At 37.4% G+C, this 24,986-nt stretch overlaps 1 protein-coding gene across 1 annotated transcript; it reads right to left on the bottom strand.

The window, feature by feature from the left end:
- Window positions 1–111: 111 nt before the first annotated feature.
- Window positions 112–2,435, bottom strand: LOC127107678 (L-Ala-D/L-amino acid epimerase). Its single transcript, XM_051044992.1, has 6 exons — window positions 1,804–2,435; window positions 1,563–1,673; window positions 1,272–1,488; window positions 784–1,117; window positions 588–649; window positions 112–509 (listed from the first exon to the last, which is right to left on the bottom strand). The coding sequence occupies exons 1-6, from the start codon at window positions 2,299–2,301 to the stop codon at window positions 436–438; spliced, it is 1,296 nt and encodes a 431-aa protein (XP_050900949.1). The 5' UTR covers window positions 2,302–2,435; the 3' UTR covers window positions 112–435.
- Window positions 2,436–24,986: the final 22,551 nt, after the last annotated feature.

Here is a 24,986-nt window from a genome sequence, read left to right as displayed (position 1 = left end):
ATTGTGTACAAGGTCTTTCTCCGTGACTTATCTCAAATATTGGCTTGTTTCTATCCAATATTCGTTTAATGATAAGAAATCAAGAAACTGAAGAAAAACAACACAACACACTTTGAGAAAAACATGATATTGTTGAACAAAAAAAACATTCCCAGAAGTTTTGCATACAAATGTTCAAACAATGCATACTATATGAACATGATCAAATATTGCAACTACCAAATATTTGCATGTGACCTGAAATGTTTTTCAATGAAGTAAAAGAGGTAGTGGCTGAGTCACTCTTGGAGGTACAATTTCTCTCCAACAATATTTGTTCCTAAGTGAAGATAAGGACTGTACTTTGTACACAAACACAATTTGAGACAAGTTACTGAGACAAGTGACCGCCTCCTTTATTGAAGTGGAGTTATTGTGCAAGAAAATCATAACTTGCTAAGCAAGGTTGTCCCAATGAAGGAATCCACCATGTCCCCTAGCATTTGTGAATGTGTAAGTGGCACCTGAAACTGTTCAATGAAATACTCTAATGTCATCATATTGAAAATCTACAAAGAAGCAACAATAGGGTATTATAGGATATATACCTTCATAGCCTTCGAGAACTGGATCATCTGATAGTAGAAGTGGTGTGTCTAGGTCAATAAACCTGCAGAAGAGTTTGCAATATTGAAATGATATCGTAAAACAGAAAATGAACACTACATAAGGAAAACAATATAAACCAGCAAAAACTGAGAAGAAAATCTCAAACTTTTCAAATGCAATAACAATAGTACTTACTTAAAACATCCAAGGCCAGCAGCAAGATGACCAGCAAATCCCATAGCAAGTCTTGTCTCAACCATACCACCAATCATCAAATCCAATCCTGCTGATCTTGCTTTTTCAATAATATCTATTGCACCTATAACTCCAACTTTAGCAAGCTTAATGTTAATCACATCTACAATATTCCCTTCAACTATTTTGTAAACATCTACTAAACTTCTGCAACTCTCATCAGCTGCAACAGATACTCCATACTTTTCTCTCGCTATGTTACTCACGTAACCAAGACCATCCCAATCATCTCTGTGAACTGGTTGCTCAAATAGAATAGGGGTCAACCCCATTTCTGTAATAAAACAAAACAAACTAAGGTTCTATCAGCAAAAATAATGCAATAAAGGTGCACGTATGCATTTTCTAGTCTGACAGAAACAATCATTTGGATCATATGTGAAGGACGGAGAAAGAAAATCCAATATTGCGTAGGTAAAGGTTATAACCGTGTAATTTTTCGAGGACTTCCACTGCTTCGTCAGAGTTATACCCTTCATTAGCATCGAGAATAAACTGACACTCGGGGTGAGCAACACGTATCGCTTGAAGCACTTCTATATCTGCATTCAGATTCTTTCCCACTTTCAGCTTTAATGTCTTGAATCCTTGTTTATAGTACTTAGAAGCCAATTCAGCTGCTTCAGCTGAAGAAACAATCGGGATCTGCATATATAATGAGCTCAGAAAACTATTATATTCTTCGTAAGCATTCATCTAAGATTATATAAGATCTTAACTGTTATATCAGTGGTTATGGTATTTGAAGCACCACCAAAAAGCCTCCACAATGGCACACGAATACTATTCGCAACAGCGTCGATTACTGCCATCTCCACTCCAGCCCTAACCTTCAATTTTCAATAGCATAAAAACAAACATCATATCCACAAACAGAAGAACTACAAAATGATTAGAATCAGAATAACAAACAACAGAAACACTAGTTAAAAGGGTTAACTATGATCAAACATCACTCACCGAAGCAAATTGATGCCCGGGAAGAATATCACCAATTTTCCCCAACATAGAACCCAATGTTAACGCAGGACATTTCAGCAAGAAATCACAAGCTTCAGAAGCTTTAACCATAGCCGTGTGTTGATCCTCCGCAGTAACAAAAGGCAAAATCGGTGCTTCACCCCACCCAACAGCACCGTTACTCAATTCAACCCTAATAGCAACGTTCTCAACTTTCTCCAACTTTGAAGAAGCAATTGTAAAAGGTGAAATCAAGGGCACATTCAGTGGCCTATTCTCTGCTCTATGAACATCAACAGTGAAAGTTTCCAACAAAGTTTTGAAACCATAAGCGATTGGTTTCGCCGCTGATGCAGCAGAAGTAGCCATGACTGTGGAAAAAGAAGCAAACTTTTTGGTGAAATGGATTGAATTGGAGCTGTAGGTGAAATGGGTTGGAGAAGAACGTAGTAAGAAACTCTGTGATAGTGGTGATTTCAATTGCAATTTCAAATCCATTGAAACTTTGTGTAAATTTGCGATTGAATTATGAAGAAATCTATCTTAATTAACAACTTCCATTTTTAATTCCTTTTATCTATAATTCTTTATATAGAATCCCAAACCTTCTATGCTCTATGCTTGTTTCATGTTTTACATGTATGATGGTGACAAGTTTATATTTTTGGAATATTATTTTTTAACTTTAACATAAAATAAAATATCATTTTCACAAAAAAAATATTATTTTTAACTTCAACATAAAGTCATGGAGTTAGCCGGTTTTGAAATCAATAATTCATATCACAATGCTTAGATAAAACTGTATATGATATTATCATTACTTTATTGGAGTAGTATTTTCATGATGTGCAATATAACTATAAAAAATGAAAGATTTCAATGTACTATAGCTGAATTATTAAGTAAGAAAACAAATGGTGGCCACTTAAAGATTCTTCCACAAACCTTTCGTACAAGTTTTGTAATAAATATCATAATTAGACTAATATGCTATTTTTGTATCTTTGTTGTTTTAGTTATAAGTGTGATCAGTGGTGATTTCATTTGCAAGTGCAATTTCAATTTCAAATTCAAATTCAAATTCAACCAGAGTAATATTATTCAATGGAATCAGGATTTCAGTACATTTGTAGTTGTTTAATTTAAGATTAAATTAACTAAATTTTAGTGTTTGATAAAGATACATGGATAAAGATCCAAGGAGAAAATTCGATTTATAGCATTCATTTGTATTCTACTGAAAAGAGATTATCTCTATTTTCTCTTTTCACTTTTTATTAAAATTTTGGAGTAATTTGGTACGAGATCATTTTCATAAATATGTTTGCAACGATGTAGCACTAAAAAAAATATTAATTTTTCAATGTATTTTTGTTTCTCTATTTTGATGTTTTTTTATTTTTAGTTTCCAAATTTTAAAAAGCAATTTTTTGATATCAAAGTTTGTATCATTTGAGATTTGATTGATCCCCTCCAATTTTACATACGTATCAGTAATGATTCAGATGATTTTTTTTTAATCATGTGACATCAGTGGGGTTAATATATTAATTATTATTTTTATTACTCCCTCCGTTTCTTTATAAGTGTCACTTTCCTGCAAAAAAAAATTATTTCTTTTTAATTGTCACTTGTAAAGTTACCCTAGTATTAATTGCAATTTTGTCAACATTACCCCTAGATAATTATTACAAAGAGAGAAAAAATAAAGTGAACGTAATAAATAATTAAGGATATTATAGGTAAAAGAAGAATTATAGTTTGAAAAATAACAATAATGATTAGTTTCCTTGGTATGTGTAAACAGTCAAAAAAATGACACTTAAAAAGGAACGGAGAAAATAACTAATAAATTTATCAATAATTATAATTATGTTTTTTTAATTAATTAGTTAAAATACTTGAATGAAACATTTTGGAACCTAGTCCTTTTGGCCACAGTCACTTTTCAATTTAAAATCTGTTGAATGAATTAGCTTTTATAAACATTAATTTTTTTAAAAGAAAATAATGTGGGACTAATAAAAACAATCATGTCTGCAATGTGGACATGTTTGCAACTTCACCACTCGTGATTCATTTGAAGTAAATAAGTTGCATGAAAGACATGATTTATTTGAAAAATCTGCGTTATTGTTTGACTGCAGCAGACTCGTGGGTGACACACGAGAATTATCAATGAAATTACAAAAAGATACTAAATTCCAACTAAGAAACAAAAATGTCTTTCATCCAACTTTGATGTCGGTGAGGCATGTGGTCTAATATGTTCCTCTATCATTGGTTGTTGCATTTAGTTTTCTTCTTCAAAGTAAGGAAGAAAATCATACCCGTCTTCTTGAACACTTCAATCCCAACAATCTTCTTCTTAGAAATCTACATCACGACTTATAACAATATTTCAACTATTTGGATTATAGAGCTTGTACCCTTTAGAGCTTGAGTCGTAACCCACAAACACATACTTCTCACTTTTATCATCGAGATTTGTTCTCCTTTCGTCTGGAACTTGGCATATGCAATGCTTTCAAACACTTTTAGGTGAGAGATCACATGCTTCTTTCCACTCCTTGCTTCTTGTGGTGTCTTCTCATGCACACTTCTTGTTGGAGAATGGTTTGTCAGGTAAACCGCACATCCACTACTTCGGCCTAAAACACCTTCGACATCTTCTTGCTCTTAAGCATACTTCACACCAGTTAAGTATGGTCCGGTTCTTTCTCTCAGCTACTCCATTTTATTGTGGAGATCTTAACACTATCAGTGGGTGGAGGGTTTCATGGTCTTCACAATATTTATAGAACTCATTAGAAGTGAACTCTCCTCCTCGGTCAGATCTCATGGCGTTAATGGAAAAACCACTTTCTTTCTCCATAAGGGCTTTGAACTTCTTAAAATTTTCAAACACTTCTGACTTCTCCTTCAAGAAATAAACCCATAATTTTTTAGAATAATCATCAATAAAGAGAAGAAAATATTTACTCTTACAAAAAGAGTGTTGGTTCTATGTGTTGGCATCAATTTTGGTAAAACTTAGAGTTACCACAAGTTGTCACGCGTGTTGCCTTGACATGTGATATCAGCTTCCTGCAGGATGTTTAAATATGGTTCTGCAGGATTTAGCTAAGATGTCAGACCCGATGTTAAGACATGAGTATACAGAATATTCAGTCTGAATGTTATGTATCTTGAGATTGCGCTTTTCATGCAAATCTGTGTGTGCTTATGTGGAGATTGAATGCGCTATTCAATGAGTAATTTGATTTAAAACCAGAATGATCTATTTCCCAATAAGGGATGATTAACTGTTGTTTCTTAGAAGATACACAAGGAAAATAGAATTAGGGTTTTATGCTGCCCAGGCCCATTCAAAAGCTTCTATTTAAAGGCCATGTAAAACCTGGTTTAAAGACACAAGAAATGAACGAAAGAGTGAGAGAGTTTTAGGGTTTTAGTCTTGTGTAAGCTTGTGTATTGTGAGACATTCATTCATCTTATTGATGTATGAATTGGACTGACTTTTGTGTTGTATTTTGTCCACTCTAAGCTTTGAAGTATGAGTGTGTGTTTACTTGGTTGAATCTTTTAAGCAAGATCAAGTATGTGTCCTTGAAGTGTGTCTTCTTTCTTTTGTATTTGTTTTTATATCACTGCTGTGATTGAGGGGGAGTGAGTAGGGTCTCATATCTAAGAGTTCTTAGATAGAAGTCACACGGGTAGAGATTAGGTGAAAAGACTGTAACTTGAAGTTGTTTACTGAGAGTCTTTGAACTAATTCTGTTTAGTGGATTTCCTTCCTGACTTGGTAGCCCCCAGACGTAGGTGAGTTTGCACCGAACTAGGTTAACAATTGCTTGTGTCACTTGTTTAATTATTTCTTTGTTTTTATCTTGTTTATATTTTAGTTGTTGTTCGGATATTAGTGTCGTGACATTACCTTCGACATCTCATATCTAATACCAAAATTTCAATTGGTATCAGAGCAGGCATCCTGCTCTGGTTCTGGGTGAGATCTTGGGACGTTACTTTCTGGTACTATGGATAGAGACGGAGGATCTGTACACAGACCACCAATTCTTGATGGATCTAACTATGACTACTGGGAACCTCGAATGGTATCCTTCTTGAAATCTTTGGATAATAAGGCTTGGAAGGCTGTTCTAACAGGCTGGGAACATCACTTCACTACTAAGGAAGGAGAAGTTACAACAAATAAGAAGCCTGAGGAAGAATGGACCAAGGAGGAGGATGAACTAGCTCTTGGAAACTCTAAAGCATAGAATGCTATATTCAATGGGTTTGATAAGAACATCTTCAGACTGGTGAACAACTGTAAGGTGGCTAAAGATGCTTGGAATATTCTCAAAACCACTCATGAAGGTACCTCTAGAGTGAAGATGTCTAGATTGCAGCTTCTTACTACTAAGTTTGAGAATTTGAGGATGAAAGAAGATGAAAGTATTCATGACTTCCATATGAATATCCTTGAAATTGCTAATGCCTCAGGAGCCCTGGGTAAGAAGATGTCAGATAAAAAGCTTGTGAGGAAAATTCTCAGGTCACTTCCCAAGAGATTTGCCATGAAAATGACAACCATAGAAGAATCTCAAGATATTTGCAAGATGAGAGTGGATGAGCTAATTGGATCCCTCCAAACATTCGAGTTGGGAATAAGTGATGGATCTGAAAAGAAAGTCAAAAGCATAGCCTTTATGTCAAACACTGAAGAGAAAGAGGAAGACAGTAGTCAGGATACTGATGAAGATCTGGAAAATGATGTAGCCTTACTTGGGAGACAATTCAACAAACTCCTGAAGAGGATGGATGTAAGGTCAAAGTCTAATGTCAAGAACAACTCATTTGACATCAGTAGGTCCAATGATGCTGGAAGAAGAACAAAATCTGATGAAAAATCCAAACAGGGCAAAGGAATTCAGTGCCATGAATGTGAAGGGTATGGACACATTAGAGCTGGAATGATATTAAAAAAATTCAACCTTTTAGGTCGGTTAGATTTATCCGGTTTAAGAAAATAATTCTTAAGTCAGTCATAAAGGCCATACGAGCTTCTTAAAGCTTAGACTTATAAAGTCGGTTAATTCGTACCCGACCTAACAACGATTTCTTAAGTCAGGTCTAAAACCGACTTAAGAAGTCAAAACTTCTTATGTAGGCAATTCTTAGGTCGATCTCAGAACCGACTTAACAACCGTTTTCTCCACTAGTGACCTCCCCCTAGCACAATCGACTCCCAAACCCGAATTTGGTTGCGACAACCATTTTCTCTACTTTTAAAGGGGTTTTATCGACATTTTACTTTTCCTATGGGATAAATAAAGTTCGGTGGTGACTCTGTATTTTTCTCGGAGAGATAATTAACGACTCTGTTGGGGACTCCTAAGCGAGTCAAGCCCACCTTTGTTTGTTTTCTTTATGTGGTTTGGGTGTTTATCTTTATTTTACTTGATTTCTTTTATTGTATCTATTGCTTTTTATAGTTCATATATTCTAGATATATTTGTTGTATTCTCTATTGTGGGATTAGTTTTTGATAAGCCCACTACCCAGGCTTGGATAAAACACCTAAGATAGTATGATGGTCGCGTAGTACTGACTTGTCGGTCATAGTTGTCTTGATGGGTTAATGCGAAGTCCCTACCTAGAGTAGATTCCTCATGAAGTGTTGTTGGTGTAACACCCTTCTACCCAAACGACATATTTAAATAGATTATCAGAGTACAACATGTAGAAGAGTTTACATTTCTTACAACATAACAATTATCGCATCACAACATAAAACATATTATTTATTTTATTAAAACTTCGCAGCGGACAACAACATTAATATTATCATTCATCATATAACAATTCATAATAATGGTTCAACATTATCTCAACAAAACATCTCAACATGTTAGTCATCATAAACAACGTAAATAATAATCAATTATCTATCGAATCCCATAACCCCGGTGTCACATGACCAGAGCATTTGACTCGACTCTGTAGAATAACTCTACACTTATTCTTCAAACCTCAACAATAGCTACTCCTCTTTATCTGCACATTGCTCATCATAGATGAACATAAACACATGCAGAAGGGGTGAGAATTACATTATTAAATAATAATATAACGACAGAAATATAAACATAAATATATTTCACATATGCCAACACAGCTCATTATAATCCTCATAATCAACATATTCATGAACATCAACAAAACAACATATCAAATGCAATGCACACACCCATGCATGACTCAACACGACTCGGTATACCCATTTTGTGACCAACTACAGGATCACCACTCCCAGATTCATCACCATAGAATCCGAGTTCCCCGCAAGGAACCAAGCCTCTCAACAAGCCCGGAGTCAACAACATCATTGGAACTCAGTCCGTTCATCACTAGGCATCGGCCTTTCATGAATGCATGCACACCAAGCATGCATCATAATCAACATAGCAACAACAGCATCATATAGTCATGTTATCATCATCATTAACACATTCTATCACAAAAGCATATCACATCATGCCACATAATCAAACACAGTATTACCACACTCTACTAATATCTATACCACTCAAAGCAACGGGAAATGATCCCTCGTATACCATGCATCAGCTAAGTTACCTCGCTCAGCCTAAACAACCAAAACTGCACAACAACAGCCCCGGAAAGACCACAGTCTGCCCATACGCGTATTGCCTATGCTCATACGCGTATTACCCACGCCTGACCAAATCCATACGCGTATTGCCCATGTCCATACGCGTATGCTACGCGTATCACATTCCCATACGCGTACCAACAGAGACCAAAACACGTTCAAAACATCATCTTCCTCATCCATACGCGTATTGCCTAGTGCCATACGCGTACCAGCAATCTCATACGCGTATTGCCTAGTGCCATACGCGTATGACCAGAAACCAGATTTCCAGATCTGCAATGGCTTTTTCTGCTACGAGATCTATCCAACTTCATCCTTCCACAGTCCAAATTTCACACAAAATCACTCATATCATCTAATACAAATAGTCCCCTATTCGATTTCACAAATCCTAACATCATTGCATATAATTTCTACGAATTCCTTCGATTAAAATCCCAATTTCGTTCATCCAATATTTCACCATTTTCAGCATATTATTGTTTAATAAGGTTCAGACCCCTTACCTCTTTGGATTGAAGGAAGCTCTGAGCAATCTTTGGCCTTTTCCTCTTCCTTCTCTTTCTCTTCAGCGTTTCTCCCCCTTCTCTGACTCTGAGGCAAAACACGTGAAACAACCTGAGTCCTCACTTTGGCCTCTTTTATCCAATTTCCACTTTTACCCTTCCACTCTTCATATTCCATTTATTTTATTTATTTAATTATTATTAAATAAATAACATCTATAATAATAATAAAAATAATCCAATAATTCAACTTTATTAATTAAATTAATAAAATAATATTAACTCAATTAAATAATTCTCTTATTTTAATCGGGGTGTTACAACTCTCCCCCACTAAAAGAGTTTTCGTCCTCGAAAACATACCTCAAGTAAATAGAGCCGGATACGACTCCTTCATCTGATCTTCACGCTCCCAAGTCAAGCTCTCACCAGCTGGACCTCCCCAAACAACTTTCACTAGAGCAATCTTCTTACCTCTCAGGGTCTTCTCTTCTCGGTCATCTATCCGAATTGGCAACACCTCAACGGTCAAATTATCCCTCACCTGGATATCATCCAACTGAACAACATGCGAAGGATCCGCAATATATTTTCTCAACTGAGATACATGAAACACATCATGCAGATTAGAAAGCGACGGCGGTAAAGCTATCCGATACGCCACTTCCCCAACCCTCTTCAAAATCTGATACGGACCCACAAACCTCGGAGTAAGCTTTTTAGACTTTAAAGCTCTACCCACACCTGTCGTCGGAGTAACTCTCAAGAACACATGATCTCCCTCTTGGAACTCAAGTGCCTTTCTCCTGTTATCATGATAACTCTTCTGACGACTCTGAGAAATCTTCATTTTCTCCTGAATCATCTTAACCCTTTCAGTCGTCTGCTGCACAATCTCAGGTCCGAGTACAACACTCTCACCTGATTCATACCAACACAATGGAGTTCTACACCTCCTACCATACAATGCTTCATATGGAGCCATACCGATACTAGCATGAAAACTATTATTATAAGTAAACTCCACCAACGGCAAATAACTATCCCAAGAACCACTCTGCTCCAACACACAAGCTCTCAACAAATCCTCCAAGGATTGGATAGTTCTTTCAGTCTGACCATCAGTCTGAGGATGATAAGCTGAACTCAACCTCAACTTAGTCCCCAACGCTTTCTGCAAACTTTCCCAAAATCTAGAAGTAAATCTGGGATCTCTATCAGACACAATACTGGATGGAATACCATGCAGCCTCACTATCTCCTCAATATACAACTCTGCCAACTTCTCTAAAGAGTGATTAATCTTCATCGGCAAGAAATGCGCCGACTTAGTCAATCGATCCACAATCACCCAAATAGAATCATTACCTTTCGTCGTCCTCGGCAATCCCGTCACAAAATCCATGGAAATGCTATCCCACTTCCATTCAGGAATCTTCAAAGGTTGCATCATACCTGCCGGTTTCTGATGTTCAATCTTTGACTTCTGACAAGTCAAACAGGCATACACAAACTTAGCAACATCTCTTTTCATACCAGCCCACCAAAACAACTTCTTCAAATCTTGATACATTTTAGTTGCACCTGGATGGATACTCAATCCACTCCTGTGGCCCTCTTCAAGAATACTCTTTTTCAATTCAGACACCTCAGGAACACAAACTCTACCTTTAAATCGCAGGATGCCATTCTTATCAATCTCAAAATTACCACCATTACCCTGGTTAACCATAGTAATATGATCAACTAGAGCGACATCAACTTGCTGACCATTCCGAATATCTTCCAGAATTCCACTAGTCAACTTCAGCATACCCAACTTTACACTATCAGCGGAAACTTCACAACCCAAACTCATATCACGGAACTGTTCAATTAACTCAAGCTCCCGAACCATCATCATAGACATATGTAGAGACTTTCTACTCAGCGCATCTGCAACTACATTAGCCTTACCGGGATGATAACTCAATTCAAAGTCAAAATCCTTCAGTAATTCTAACCACCTTCTCTGCCTCATATTTAACTCTTTCTGATCAAACAGATACTTCAGACTCTTGTGATCACTGAACACTTCAAATCTGGAACCATACAGATAATGCCTCCACATTTTCAACACAAATACAACAGCTGCAAGTTCTAGATCATGCGTAGGATAATTCCTCTCATGAACTTTCAACTGTCTAGAAGCATAAGCTACAACTTTACCATTCTGCATCAAAACACCACCAAGACCCATCAAAGAAGCATCACAATAGACAACGAAGGACTCACCAGGATTAGGCAAGATCAACACTGGAGCGCTGGTCAACCGCCTCTTCAACTCCACAAAACTCGCTTCACAAGCTGCATCCCACACATACTTGACCCTTCTTAGTCAACTGCGTCAACGGCAATGCCAACTTAGAGAAGCCCTCAATAAATCTGCGATAATAACCAGCTAACCCCAGAAAGCTGCGTATCTCAGTAGCAGACTTCGGAGTCTCCCACTGTAATACAGCATCAACTTTAGCCGGATCAACAGAAATCCCACCACTCGAAATCACATGGCCAAGGAAACTCACTTCCTTCAACCAGAACTCACATTTAGATAACTTTGCATATAATTTCTTTTCTCTTAACACCTGCAAAACAATTCTCAGATGTCCTGCATGCTCTTCTTCCGTCTTAGAATATATCAATATATCATCTATGAACACCACAACAAAATTATCAAGGTACGGATGAAATATACGATTCATATATTCCATAAACACACCTGGGGCATTAGACACACCGAACGGCATCACAGTGTATTCATAATGACCATACCTCGTACGGAAAGCAGTCTTCGCAATATCATCTGACTTCACTCGGATCTGATGATAACCCGACCGCAAATCAATCTTACTGAAAACATGAGCTCCAACCAACTGGTCCATCAAATCATCAATCCTCGACAATGGATACCGATTCTTGATAGTCACCTTATTCAACTGCCGATAATCGACACACAACCTCATCGTACCTTCTTTCTTCTTCACTAACAATACTGGTGCACCCCAAGGAGAAACACTTGGACGCACAAACTTCTTCTCAAGCAATTCTTCAAGTTGCTTCTTCAATTCAACTAATTCAGTTGCCGACATTCTATAAGGAGACATCGACACTGGACTCGTACCTGGTACTAAGTCAATGGCAAATTCGACTTCACGTTCTGGAGGTAATTCATTTACATCCTCCGGAAACACATCCTGAAATTCACAGACAACAGGCAAATCTACACTCACCACTTTCTTATTCGCTTGCAGAGACGCAAATAAAGCGAATATCTGAGCTTCATCTTTCACAAATTCCCCCACCTGCCTAGCAGATAGAAATCTTGCCTCATCATTCTCACCAACTTCAGAAAAACCGCACCGTCTTACTATAGCAGTTGATAAACACGCCATAGAATTCTAGCCAATTCATTCCCAGAATAATATCAATTTGGTGCAAGGGTAAGCACACCAAATCAACTACGAACTCTCTCTCAAAGATCGTCAAACGACAACCTCGACAGACAACAGAAGTCTTCACAGAACCATTAGCAGGAGTATCTATCACCATACTTCCGCCTAGGGACGACATAATCACACCAATCCTGGTCGCACACTCATACGAAATAAACGAATGAGTAGCACCAGTGTCAACAATAGCAAGCAATTCAACATTATTAATCAAGCAAGTACCTTTAATCAGATTATCTTCTTTAGGAGCTTCAGCCCCACTCAGAGCAAACACCCTACCAGTAGTATGAGCTGCAGTAGCCGCCTTCTTCGGTTTCGAGCACTGCAAACTGATATGGCCTTTCTCGCCACAATTAAAACATGTCGGACCAGCATCCTTACATTCCGTAACTCTATGACCAGCCTGACCGCATCGGAAACATCTCAGCACTTTCTTGGTACAGCTATCAGCACGGTGGCCTGGCTCGCCACACTTGAAACATTTACCAGCTACGGGAGATCCTCCCCCACTTGGCTTCTTCACATCTACCACTTTCTGCTTACCTTTACCATTCGGAGATGCATAAGGACTACCACGATCCTTATTCTTCTTCTCACTAAGACTCTTGTAGTGAGCAGTCCTAGCCTTGCTATCTTCATCAAATATCCTGCACTTGTTAACCAGTGTAGGAAACCTACGAATCTCCTGATAACCAATGCCTTGTTTGATCTCGGGACGCAACCCGTTCTCAAACTTGACACACTTGGATTCCTCAGCATCAGCATTATTATAATGAGGACAATACTGTACCAGCTCCTCAAACTTCGAAGCGTAATCAGCAACAGACATGTTACCCTGCTTCAGTCCCAGAAATTCCATCTCCTTCTTACATCGCACATCAGCAGGAAAATATTTCTCCAGAAAGGCCGTCTTGAACCTTTCCCAAGTCACCTTAGCACCTGGTACTTCAATCCTCTGTCGAGTGTTATCCCACCAGTTTTCAGCCTCTTCAGATAACATATGCGTACCAAACTGCACCTTCTGTGCTTCAGTACACGTCATCACCTGGAAAATCTTCTCAATTTCCTTCAGCCAAATCTGAGCACCATCTGGGTCATAGCGCCCCTTGAATGTAGGAGGGTTATTCTTCAGAAACCTTCCCAAATTCCTAAACTCGTCGACCGGCGGATTCTGCTGCGCCTGCATAGCCTGCGCCATAGCAGCCAAAGCCTCAGCAATCGCACGGTCATTTTCTCCAGCCATACTCTGCACGACACAACTACAACCGTTAAATATCGACAGTGTCATTTACACTAATCGACCAACAGGGAAAACATCACATTATGACTCGACTGGACTGACCATGCTCTGATACCACTAATTTAACACCCTTCTACCCAAACGACATATTTAAATAGATTATCAGAGTACAACATGTAGAAGAGTTTACATTTCTTACAACATAACAATTATCGCATCACAACATAAAACATATTATTTATTTTATTAAAACTTCGCAGCGGACAACAACATTAATATTATCATTCATCATATAACAATTCATAATAATGGTTCAACATTATCTCAACAAAACATCTCAACATGTTAGTCATCATAAACAACGTAAATAATAATCAATTATCTATCGAATCCCATAACCCCGGTGTCACATGACCAGAGCATTTGACTCGACTCTGTAGAATAACTCTACACTTATTCTTCAAACCTCAACAATAGCTACTCCTCTTTATCTGCACATTGCTCATCATAGATGAACATAAACACATGCAGAAGGGGTGAGAATTACATTATTAAATAATAATATAACGACAGAAATATAAACATAAATATATTTCACATATGCCAACACAACTCATTATAATCCTCATAATCAACATATTCATGAACATCAATAAAACAACATATCAAATGCAATGCACACACCCATGCATGACTCAACACGACTCGGTATACCCATTTTGTGACCAACTACAGGATCACCACTCCCAGATTCATCACCATAGAATCCGAGTTCCCCGCAAGGAACCAAGCCTCTCAACAAGCCCGGAGTCAACAACATCATTGGAACTCAGTCCGTTCATCACTAGGCATCGGCCTTTCATGAATGCATGCACACCAAGCATGCATCATAATCAACATAGCAACAACAGCATCATATAGTCATGTTATCATCATCATTAACACATTCTATCACAAAAGCATATCACATCATGCCACATAATCAAACACAGTATTATCACACTCTACTAATATCTATACCACTCAAAGCAACGGGAAATGATCCCTCGTATACCATGCATCAGCTAAGTTACCTCGCTCAGCCTAAACAACCAAAACTGCACAACAACAGCCCCGGAAAGACCACAGTCTGCCCATACGCGTATTGCCTATGCTCATACGCGTATTACCCACGCCTGACCAAATCCATACGCGTATTGCCCATGTCCATACGCGTATGCTACGCGTATCACATTCCCATACGCGTACCAACAGAGACCAAAACACGTTCAAAACATCATCTTCCTCATCCATACGCGTATTGCCTAGTGCCATACGCGTACCAGCAATCTCATACGCGTATTGCCTAGTGCCATACGCGTATGACCAGAAACCAGATTTCCAGATCTGCAATGGCTTTTTCTGCTACGAGATCTATCCAACTTCATCCTTCCACAGTCCAAATTTCACACAAAATCACTCATATCATCTAATACAAATAGTCCCCTATTCGATTTCACAAATCCTAACATCATTGCATATAATTTCTACGAATTCCTTCGATTAAAATCCCAATTTCGTTCATCCAATATTTCACCATTTTCAGCATATTATTGTTTAATAAGGTTCAGACCCCTTACCTCTTTGGATTGAAGGAAGCTCTGAGCAATCTTTGGCCTTTTCCTCTTCCTTCTCTTTCTCTTCAGCGTTTCTCCCCCTTTCTCTGACTCTGAGGCAAAACACGTGAAACAACCTGAGTCCTCACTTTGGCCTCTTTTATCCAATTTCCACTTTTACCCTTCCACTCTTCATATTCCATTTATTTTATTTATTTAATTATTATTAAATAAATAACATCTATAATAATAATAAAAATAATCCAATAATTCAACTTTATTTAATTAAATTAATAAAATAATATTAACTCAATTAAATAATTCTCTTATTTTAATCGGGGTGTTACAGTTGGCTCGTAAGTTATTTTGCGTGACGATAATACTTTCAAGGAGGGATCTGTGACTCTAGAGACCTTTAGTAAACTCGTGGCTTTAGAAGTCAAGGATTAACCTCAATTAGAGTAAATCCTCTTGAGGGTATCGTTGGACCGTGAGTCATTTTGCGATGATAACAACATTCTCATCCAATGATCAATGACTTTAAGAACCTTCATAAAGATTTAGAACCTACATGTGAGGGGATATGTTTTTTTTGTAGGAAACTTAAAACTCAACCTACCTTGAGAATCATACGCAAATTATCTAGAATACGTCGAACCTCTGAACCTAAAATATGCATAACATTACATTCCATGCATTTGCATTTGAGCCTTATTCTCAGGGAATCTTAAAGATTTACATTGTGTAGTGAGCATTTGAAAGATATGTTCAGACAGAAGAAACACACTTCCTCTCAAGCTCAAGCTACCCGAGACAAACAATCTTATAGCCTTGAGTGGCAAAATAAAGCCATGCTAAAAGAACAACTTCATAGGAAGATATGGGCAGATACTGAAGTTATTGACCGCAAGTGTAGATGTGGGGGTCTTAGTTGCTTTGGCTCAATATTATGACCCTCATCTCCATTGCTTTACTTTCTGAGACTTCTAGCTAGCTCCGACCATCGAAGAGTTTGAGAGACTTTTGGGTTGGCATCTGAAGGATCATGCTCCGTTTACATTTTTAGTGGAATAACTAACACCAGAATGGTAGCAGAAGCATTGCACCTTACTGTTAGAGAAATAACATCTGGTTTGGGACCTAGAGGGTTCTCAAGGAAGTTCTTAGAAGAAAAGGCTAGGGCATTAGATAAAGAAGAAAACTGAGAGCCTTTGATTGTTGTTATAACTCTTATTATCTATGGGGTCGTCATGTTCCCTAATGATGACGACTTTATAGATCTACCTACCATCAGTGTATTCTTGGCTAAGAATTTGGTTCTTACTATATTAACAGACATGTACTACTGCCTCCGTGGTTTTGACATCACTTTCCTTTTGCTCTTGGTTTAAACACCACAATTTAGGTTGACACCTTTATGGTTATACACCTACTTTTAGGGACACACCTCTATGATTAACCCCCTATCATTTTATTTGGGACACACCTTCATGGTTATACACCTCTTTTCTTAGTTTTGACACCACATTTCTGGGACACACCTCTATGGTTAACCCCCTATCTAACTCCTGGTTCAAACAACATTACCTCACCATGTTAGACCCAGTGGTAAGATCTTTGTCATGTTATGCAAGGGAATGTATTAGCACCCCTAACATCCATGGTACTCCATGGGGACCATTTTGATTGTTCCTGCTCGAATGGGTGTTATATCCAATGATTACTCGCGAAAGAATGAGGGAAAGGAAAGAATAGATAAAGTGCTTGATGAGGATTGGGGCTTTCATGCCTACATATTCTCATAGTGCAATGAGAAATTCAGAGCTCTGTAGTTCACAAAATTGGTGGTGGGAGGTGAAAAGAAGTTGTGATAAAGGTATAGTCTGTACCAAAGGATTATATGATTTAAACTCCAAAAAGGGAATAAAACTGAACCCAAGAGTAAAACAGATATAGACTAAGGCGTGGAGGGACAAAGGCATACCCACTGTATTGTCATACCGAAAAAGAAGGAATTAGGTGTTTGGCTTCTAGGCTAACATTTCTTGGTTCACAAGCTAACACAAGATGGAGCTCAAAGAGATAGTGTATTTGGCTCAAAGATAAAATATATCACATGAAGTGAATGAAGGTAGAATATGAATGCATCGTGGATATGAATGGGAAGACAGGGGAATAATTAGGATTATGCTCGCCAAGGATTCACATCCTCGTGCCTACGTATTCTCACTATGCAATGAGAAAGTAAGAGCATTCGTAGTTTGTGGAACTACGAAAACAAAGGGAAACATAAGGAAGTGTTTTCCTAGGAAACTAGGACTAACAAGACAAACAACTTCAAGGGTATGATTTAAGTGATGAGCAAAATAACTTATACCAACAGAATGGTAGCATGGGAACCCATACAAACAAACTAGCTTTGAACCCAAGAGTAAATAGGTACAGACTAATATGTGGATGGACAAAGGCATACCCACTGTATTGTCTTACCAAAAAGAATGAATTAGGTGTTTGGCATCAAGGCAAACATCTCTTGGTTCACAAGATGGACAAATATCCTAAAAGGAAGGGTATGAGACCCACAAGAAAGTGTTGTTTGGATACAAGGAGCAACATATCACTTGCTGGGGAACAAACAATCTGAAACCAAAGAATAATGGTATATTAGACCCATGAAGGAAAGAAACTCTGAACCGAAGAGTAAAAAAAGTACAGACTAAGATGTGGAGGAAACTAGGCATACCCACTCTTATCATAACCTGAAATAAAGAGAATTAAGTGTTTGACATCAAGGCAAACATCTCTTAGTTCAAACAAAGTCATTGATTATGGAATCCAAGGGAAAATGTATTTGATCTCAAAGAGATGGTATTTATTGATGAAGAAATGAATAAGATAGGTTAATAAATAAGGTAGCAATAAATAGGGTAGCTTGTAGAGAATCTGAATTCTCGTGCCTATGTATTCTCACTGTGCAATGAAAAAGTTAGAGCTTTCGTAGTTCAACCCACTAGGGTTGACATCAAGATGATTGAGGCAAAAGAAATGATTGATAATGGAATATGAAGGAGCCTTGGCAGTTAATGGATGGGAATCACACTAAATTCTATAAGTAAAGGTGAGTATGATGAGCAACTGGGTCATTCGTCTTGTACCCAAAGATATTCAGAATGAGGATAAGAATTCTCCACTCTCAATCATTCTTTACTACTTAAGGCTTGTAGCATATGATTCTCATTATAATTTTCGTTATTTGAGAAGAATTTTTACTACTCCTTGAGTTAATGTTGCTTGCTGGAGAGAGACTTGACAATCATATGATTTGAATTGTGCTAAAGTCTATGAATAGAGGTGAATACGATGAGCAACTAGGTCATTCATCCCGTACTCAAAGATATTCAGAATGAGGATATGAATTCTCCACACTCATCCCTTCTCTATTGCTTAAGGCTCATGCCACATAATTTTAATCTTGATTAACAAGCTCTTGAAGAACCACCTTTGACGTGCCTTGTATGATCTTTGCTTGATATGACTGAGATGCCTTGATTGAGAGTCTGAATTTGAGGCCTTGATATCCATAACTTACAATAATAGTCTTATCAAGTGATCAAGGATCTTTTGATCACTTGAATAGACTGTGGGATTATACAAGATCAAATGATTTAGTTGATCAAAATTACTTTTAATCAACTTGAATCGAGGGTTTGAATTAGCTTGAAACTTGATTAGCCTAATTTAAGGGTTAATATTATTCAGAAACTATTCCTAGGGGAGAATGTTATGTTAATAAAAAACTTGATTAAAACTATCTAATATTCTAATTCAAAGATTTGTCCCAAAGAAGCATGCATTTATGTGGCTAAAACAACAAAATAAACCCCTAAGGGTAAAATGGTCATTCACAAATTATTGATATTGAATTAATTTCTAATCATGAAAATCCTAATTAAACTCCATTAAATCTAATCAAAACTAATTAGTTCTAATTTCCTAAAAATCTAATTAAAACTAATTATCAACATTTCTGAAAATTCTATTACTAATCAAAACCCAATATTTCTAAAAATTCTAATCACCTAATTAAACTAATATTTCTAATATTTCTAATCTATTCTAAATTCTAAAATCCTAATTGATTTATAAAACTAATACTCTAAATCTAATCAAATTTTTAATATTCTAAAAAGTCCTATTAGACTAATCAAATTTTAAAACCTAATAAGCCAAATCTAATTCTAAAAAAACTAATGAAAATCTAAGTCCTAATTAACAAATCTAATCAACTAATCATATTCCAAATCATACAAAAAATACAAATTGCCCCAAAAAGATGAGAATGGACCTGGTCCAGTGGGGGGTGCAAGAAGCATATGAATGGTGCAGGAAGCGATCCATTGGGACTTAGGCCCAAACCCATATCAGAGCATCACATAGGGACTTCACCGTGCAAGACCAAAAGAATTAGAAACATGCTTCTCATAAGCCAGAGCAGCAACGGGTGTTAGCCTCCGCATCGCGTTTTCGAATTTTCATCAGCGCGTCTCGTGATTCTGCGCTCCCCTTCATCTCTTAACCGGATGTCCAGAGAATCAAAAAACATAAGGAAAGGAAATTGCTTATGTAAATAAGTTGCAACGGCAACGTGATTAACAACTCATCTTTGCAAATTCAATTATGGATTGCGTTCATCAACAACATCGCGTCTCCATGGTCATCTCGAGTCGACGGTTCAAGCTTCCGAATTCAACACATCAGCGATCGAAAATGAAACAGCGTCGATGCGAGATCTAAACAAATTTCGGATTGAAACAAGCAGAACAAAGACTTACCGGTTTCGACGCGGCGTCAACAACATGTACCAATTGTGATTTTGCTCATTTGTATGCTTGATGCGTGAATTGTTGCGTTCTTGCTTTCTTCTCTTCTGAACTTTTCTGTTGTGAAAAAGTGAATGAAAAACAATTTTTTTATATGTAATGAAGAGTGATTTCTGATTTGCATTCGTTTGAGATTTTCTGTTATGCTGTAAAAAAATGAATTCTCTTCCCTCATTTTGAACTGAAGCAGGGGTTATATAGGATGTGATTTCTGTTTTCAAACTCACATGAAATTCATCATGAAATGCAGAGTTAGTTGGACATGAGAAATTTTGTTAGCATTAGTTATAGTGATTCAAATCCAGTTTGTTTTAATTTGGTTTGCGTTTTGAGTTGTTTATGGTGGAAAATTGAAATGCGTCGTAAGTCTTGTTAGCTTTTAGTTATGAAATTGACTTGTGAAATTGTTGAATGTTATTTGGAATTTGGTTAGTTGGTGTGTAGGATTCAATTAGAGTCATTTTGTTAATTTCATTCTATTAAATTTGCTGGTCAAAGTTATTAATTTGGAAATTAATTAGTGAAACTGGTTAGTTCTATTAGAAAGAAAAATACAGGTTGGGAATTGAAATGCAAGCTGATGGAATTTTACTGCAACCATAGATTTGAGTTTTGTGTGTCATAGGAGGCATGGCCTCTCACTATAATTATCACCCAAAGTTGGATAAACTGATGGGAATTGATCTGGCACAGGATGAATAAGAATTCTAAGTCCAGTTTTCACCATTTGGAGGTCACGATTTCCTGAAGTGCTCTCCACTGAGTGAAGTCGTGCATGACCATCATGGATCACATTCCTCTTAAACCATGGGATCAGTAATAAGCGTTCCTTCAGGATGGACCTCATCTTTGACACCAACAAGACGGTTAAAGACAATAGCTTGATGACCACCCTCAATATTATACAAAGTGTTTGTAGCCCCCATACACAATAAGTCCAACGATAGTGCTAACTTTAAACGAAGCAACGATTCTACTCCCAGGATCATTTGGGATCTTCACATTGTTGAAATTCCTCTCGCGGAAACCGGTTGTGGGGATTGGTGTAAGGTGGGATGGGTTGTTGGATTTGGATTGGCTACTAGAGTACATGATGTAAATTTAAAATTTTAATAGTTTGTTGTAACATGATTGAACGAACTAGGTAGGTATGGTTTATGCATTAGAATGATCTTAGAAACTAAATTGTGTATTAGTTGGAAGATGTAACTTGTAGTTGAAATTGCATTGGCTTGAATTTGTGGTTCGCTTGAACATTGTAATCAAAATGTTGTAATCGGATGGTTTACTATTGTGTAATGTATAAATTTGGTTTAAAATTGTGATGTGAATGAGTGGTTTGAATTGTACATGGAATTGTTTGAATGGAAATTAAGTGATTGGCTTAGATTATTTGGAAAGGACATGATTTAAAATGGTCTAACATAGGAAAATGGGCAAAACTTGGAAATAGTCAAGAATTGAAGGAAAATGAATTTATTTGGGATTGGATTGTAGAAATGGATTAAAATCAATGGTTGAATGCAAATGATTGAAAATTATTCATGGGAGTTTAAATGGAAATGGTTTGTAAATGGACATGGACTATCAATTAGAACATGAACTAGATTTAAAATCAATAAAGTTGAAATGGTCATGGATTATATGGACTTGGATCTTAGGTGGGTGATGGTAATCACAAACAAGACCATGGTGATTTAAGGATGAAAGCCTGGTAAGTTGACTTTGGTTAACTGATTGACCAAAAAGTCAACAGTTGACCAAAAGGTGGTGAAATGGACCCCTCTGATTAAAAATGCATGTTCAAATGGAACCACTAACCAATTGAAACCAATGTCTTAAATGAATGATAGTGAAACCTAATGATCATGCCATAGCTTGACCAAGATGAATTAATGAAACTTGGATCAATGGAATCAATGGATGAAGTGACTTAGATCAAATGAGACTAATGACAATATGTTGTGGAATATGAATGCAAACATTCCTTAAACCAATCAAAATAATCCATGGACTAGAGTTTTGTAGTTAAAGCTCAAATTCAAGCAACAACCAAGACCTCAAACCAAGAAGTAGTCAACACAAACAATTTATCAATGCCATGAACCAACCTTAGGGTTTCTAATAGAGCACAAAGCTCCACATGCAACATATTCAACCATGGACCCACAATTAGGGTTTAGAAGTCAAATCAATTACGCAGAAGGTCAAACACAAGATCCCTTATGATCAAAGCCAAGAATTTGGGTTTCAACCCATAAGGTGTGCAATACCATAATCTTCAAGCAAGAACCTGATTTTCATCAACCATCAACCTTAAATCTATGATGCTTGTTAGCAAATGTTGATCATGCATGAATGCTGCACATGAATGAGATATACATGAGTATAGATGAACCTCAAGTCATGGTTTAGATGAAAAGCAAAAAGGGGAGGGCAAATTTTGGGGTATGACAAACACCACCCCCAATCTTATCTTTCTTTCAGTCTTAGTCCTCTGAACTATGGAGCTCTAACTTCTTTATTGCATTATGAGGATACGTAGGCACAAAGATGTGAATCCTTGGCGAGCACTTTCTTTTCTTTCCCCTTTTTCCTTTCTCTGGTTCTAAGAACTATGAGGCTATAACTTTCTCATTGCACCATGAGAATACTTAGGCATGAGAGTCCCAATCCTCCTCGAGCACTCCTTTTCTAACCCATTTTATGTTTTGCATGTACATGAAGATATAAACACCCACCCAAGCAAGATAATTAAAAACGGTTCCCATGGAGTACCAAGGATGTGAGGGGTGTTAATACCTTCCCCTTGCATAACCGACTTCCTTACCTGTTTCTCTTTCCCTTGGGTTTTATCGATATTTTCCCTTCCCTCTTTTGGGATAAATAAAGTTCGGTGGCGACTTTGTTGTATCTTCGAGCGTGCGATGCGTTCGGGCATATTTCGCGTAGCTTCACATATTATTAATATATTTTGCATCCAATCATTGTAGGGCATGTTAATCATTTATTGCTAAGCATCTTGAGAAAAATGGAATCCAAGCGAAGAAAAAATCTCCAAATCAAGGAAAGGGAATCAAATACAGAGAACATGGAGGCTTACAACTTGGGACTGACTAGAAACAGAAGAAACTCCATCACCTACAAGTATGGAAGAGTCTTGGATCTTTTAAGTGTCCCAATGCAAAAGGATGTCATAATAGCGTTGGCACAATTTCATGACTCTGCGTTGAGATGTTTCCAATTTCAAAATTTTCAGATAGCTCCTACTATTGAAGAATTTAGTAAAACTATATGGACTCTTAAGCCTACAAGTGGTCCTTTCAAAACGATAGGATACAATCCTACAGTAGAAGAAATGGCTAACTATCTTGGAATTTGTGCTGCTGATTTGAAGGCCAACTTAAGGGTCTGTGGGGTTTTCAAAGGTTTTCCAAGAGACTATCTAGAAAAGAAGGTTGCTAACTTTGCAACCTCCATGAGTTGGGATTGACAATATCATGATCCTTCTCATCTTTGGGTTAATTCTTTTCCCCAGTGAAGAAAATTTTGGGGCGTTAAAAGTGGTGAACATGTTCTTGGCTAAAAAAGTTGGGGATGAGGATCCTACACCTGCTCTCCTTACTGACGTCTACTATACCATTTATCAAAGACATGCAAAGAAGGGAGGTTTGATGTTATGATGTGCTCCCCTGCTCTACGAATGGCTCATATCCACTTAGAAAAGGATATGACTACTATTGAAGATATGAGTGGACATAAGTGGGCCCAATATTTGGTCTCACTCACCGATAAAAATATCATATGGTATCCACAAATCCTTCACCGTGATAACATGATTATGAGCTGTGGGAACTTCCCAAACGTACCCCTCATATGTACAAGGGGATGTATAACTTACAACCATATCTTGGCCATAAGACAACTTGGCTACCCACTGGCTTACAAACCTGATGATAAATCATTGAAGGGTTTTGTTCTGTAAGGTGTAACTATAAAAGATCCAACTATTTTGAAGGTTATCCACTCTTGGAAGTAGATCAACGAAGGAAGAAGTAACTTAAAAAGGCCTAGGGATGAGTCTGCCATATCCTATGATGAGGGGATTAAGGAAAAAGTATGCAAAGTGAAATTACCTTTTGCTCTCGAACGTCCAGTTATAATAAGGTCCCCCGAACCAATCAGCATGGAATAAATGGAGGCACTTAACGCAACTATCCTTCAACTTAGAAGGGAAAACAAAGAACTAGAAGGATTTTTTTTACCATATCTCGTGTGAGAAGAGAACTCTAAGTAGATACCTCGATCAATCTCTGGAATAACTTGATAGGAGCAAGAAAGAAACTAGGAGGGAGGAAGACAAGAACTAACGAGTATACACTGAGCTTGAGGTTGTCAGTTCAAGCCTCAAGACACATAAGGTGGAGTTAGATAAAGCTTGGCATCAAAGCGATTAATGGAAGCAAATTTGGATGAATTTTACTAATGCCTATAAAGAAATGAGGGAAGGGTTTGAAGCTCACGTCCAAGGTTTGGAAGCGGAAGTCCAAAGTCTCGTTATTGTGCCTCAGGAAGTTAGGACTCAGGCCTTAGATGAACAAATCCGAAGAAGGGATGTAAAAAGATTACTCTTTATACGCCCGTATGATTATAAAGAAGCATACAGAGAAGTCAAAAGACAAAAGGATCTCTTGGATGAAGCATACAAAGAGATGAGGGAGTGGGGGACCTACATGGAGAACCATAACCAAGATATGTCTGAAACCATTAAAGAAGACAAAGGCATCAT

Source organism: Lathyrus oleraceus, chromosome 7 (assembly GCF_024323335.1).
Source record: "Lathyrus oleraceus cultivar Zhongwan6 chromosome 7, CAAS_Psat_ZW6_1.0, whole genome shotgun sequence".
NCBI lineage: Eukaryota > Viridiplantae > Streptophyta > Magnoliopsida > Fabales > Fabaceae > Lathyrus > Lathyrus oleraceus.
Note: the sequence above shows the minus strand (reverse complement) of the source record. Positions and strands in the feature narration are given on the sequence as shown.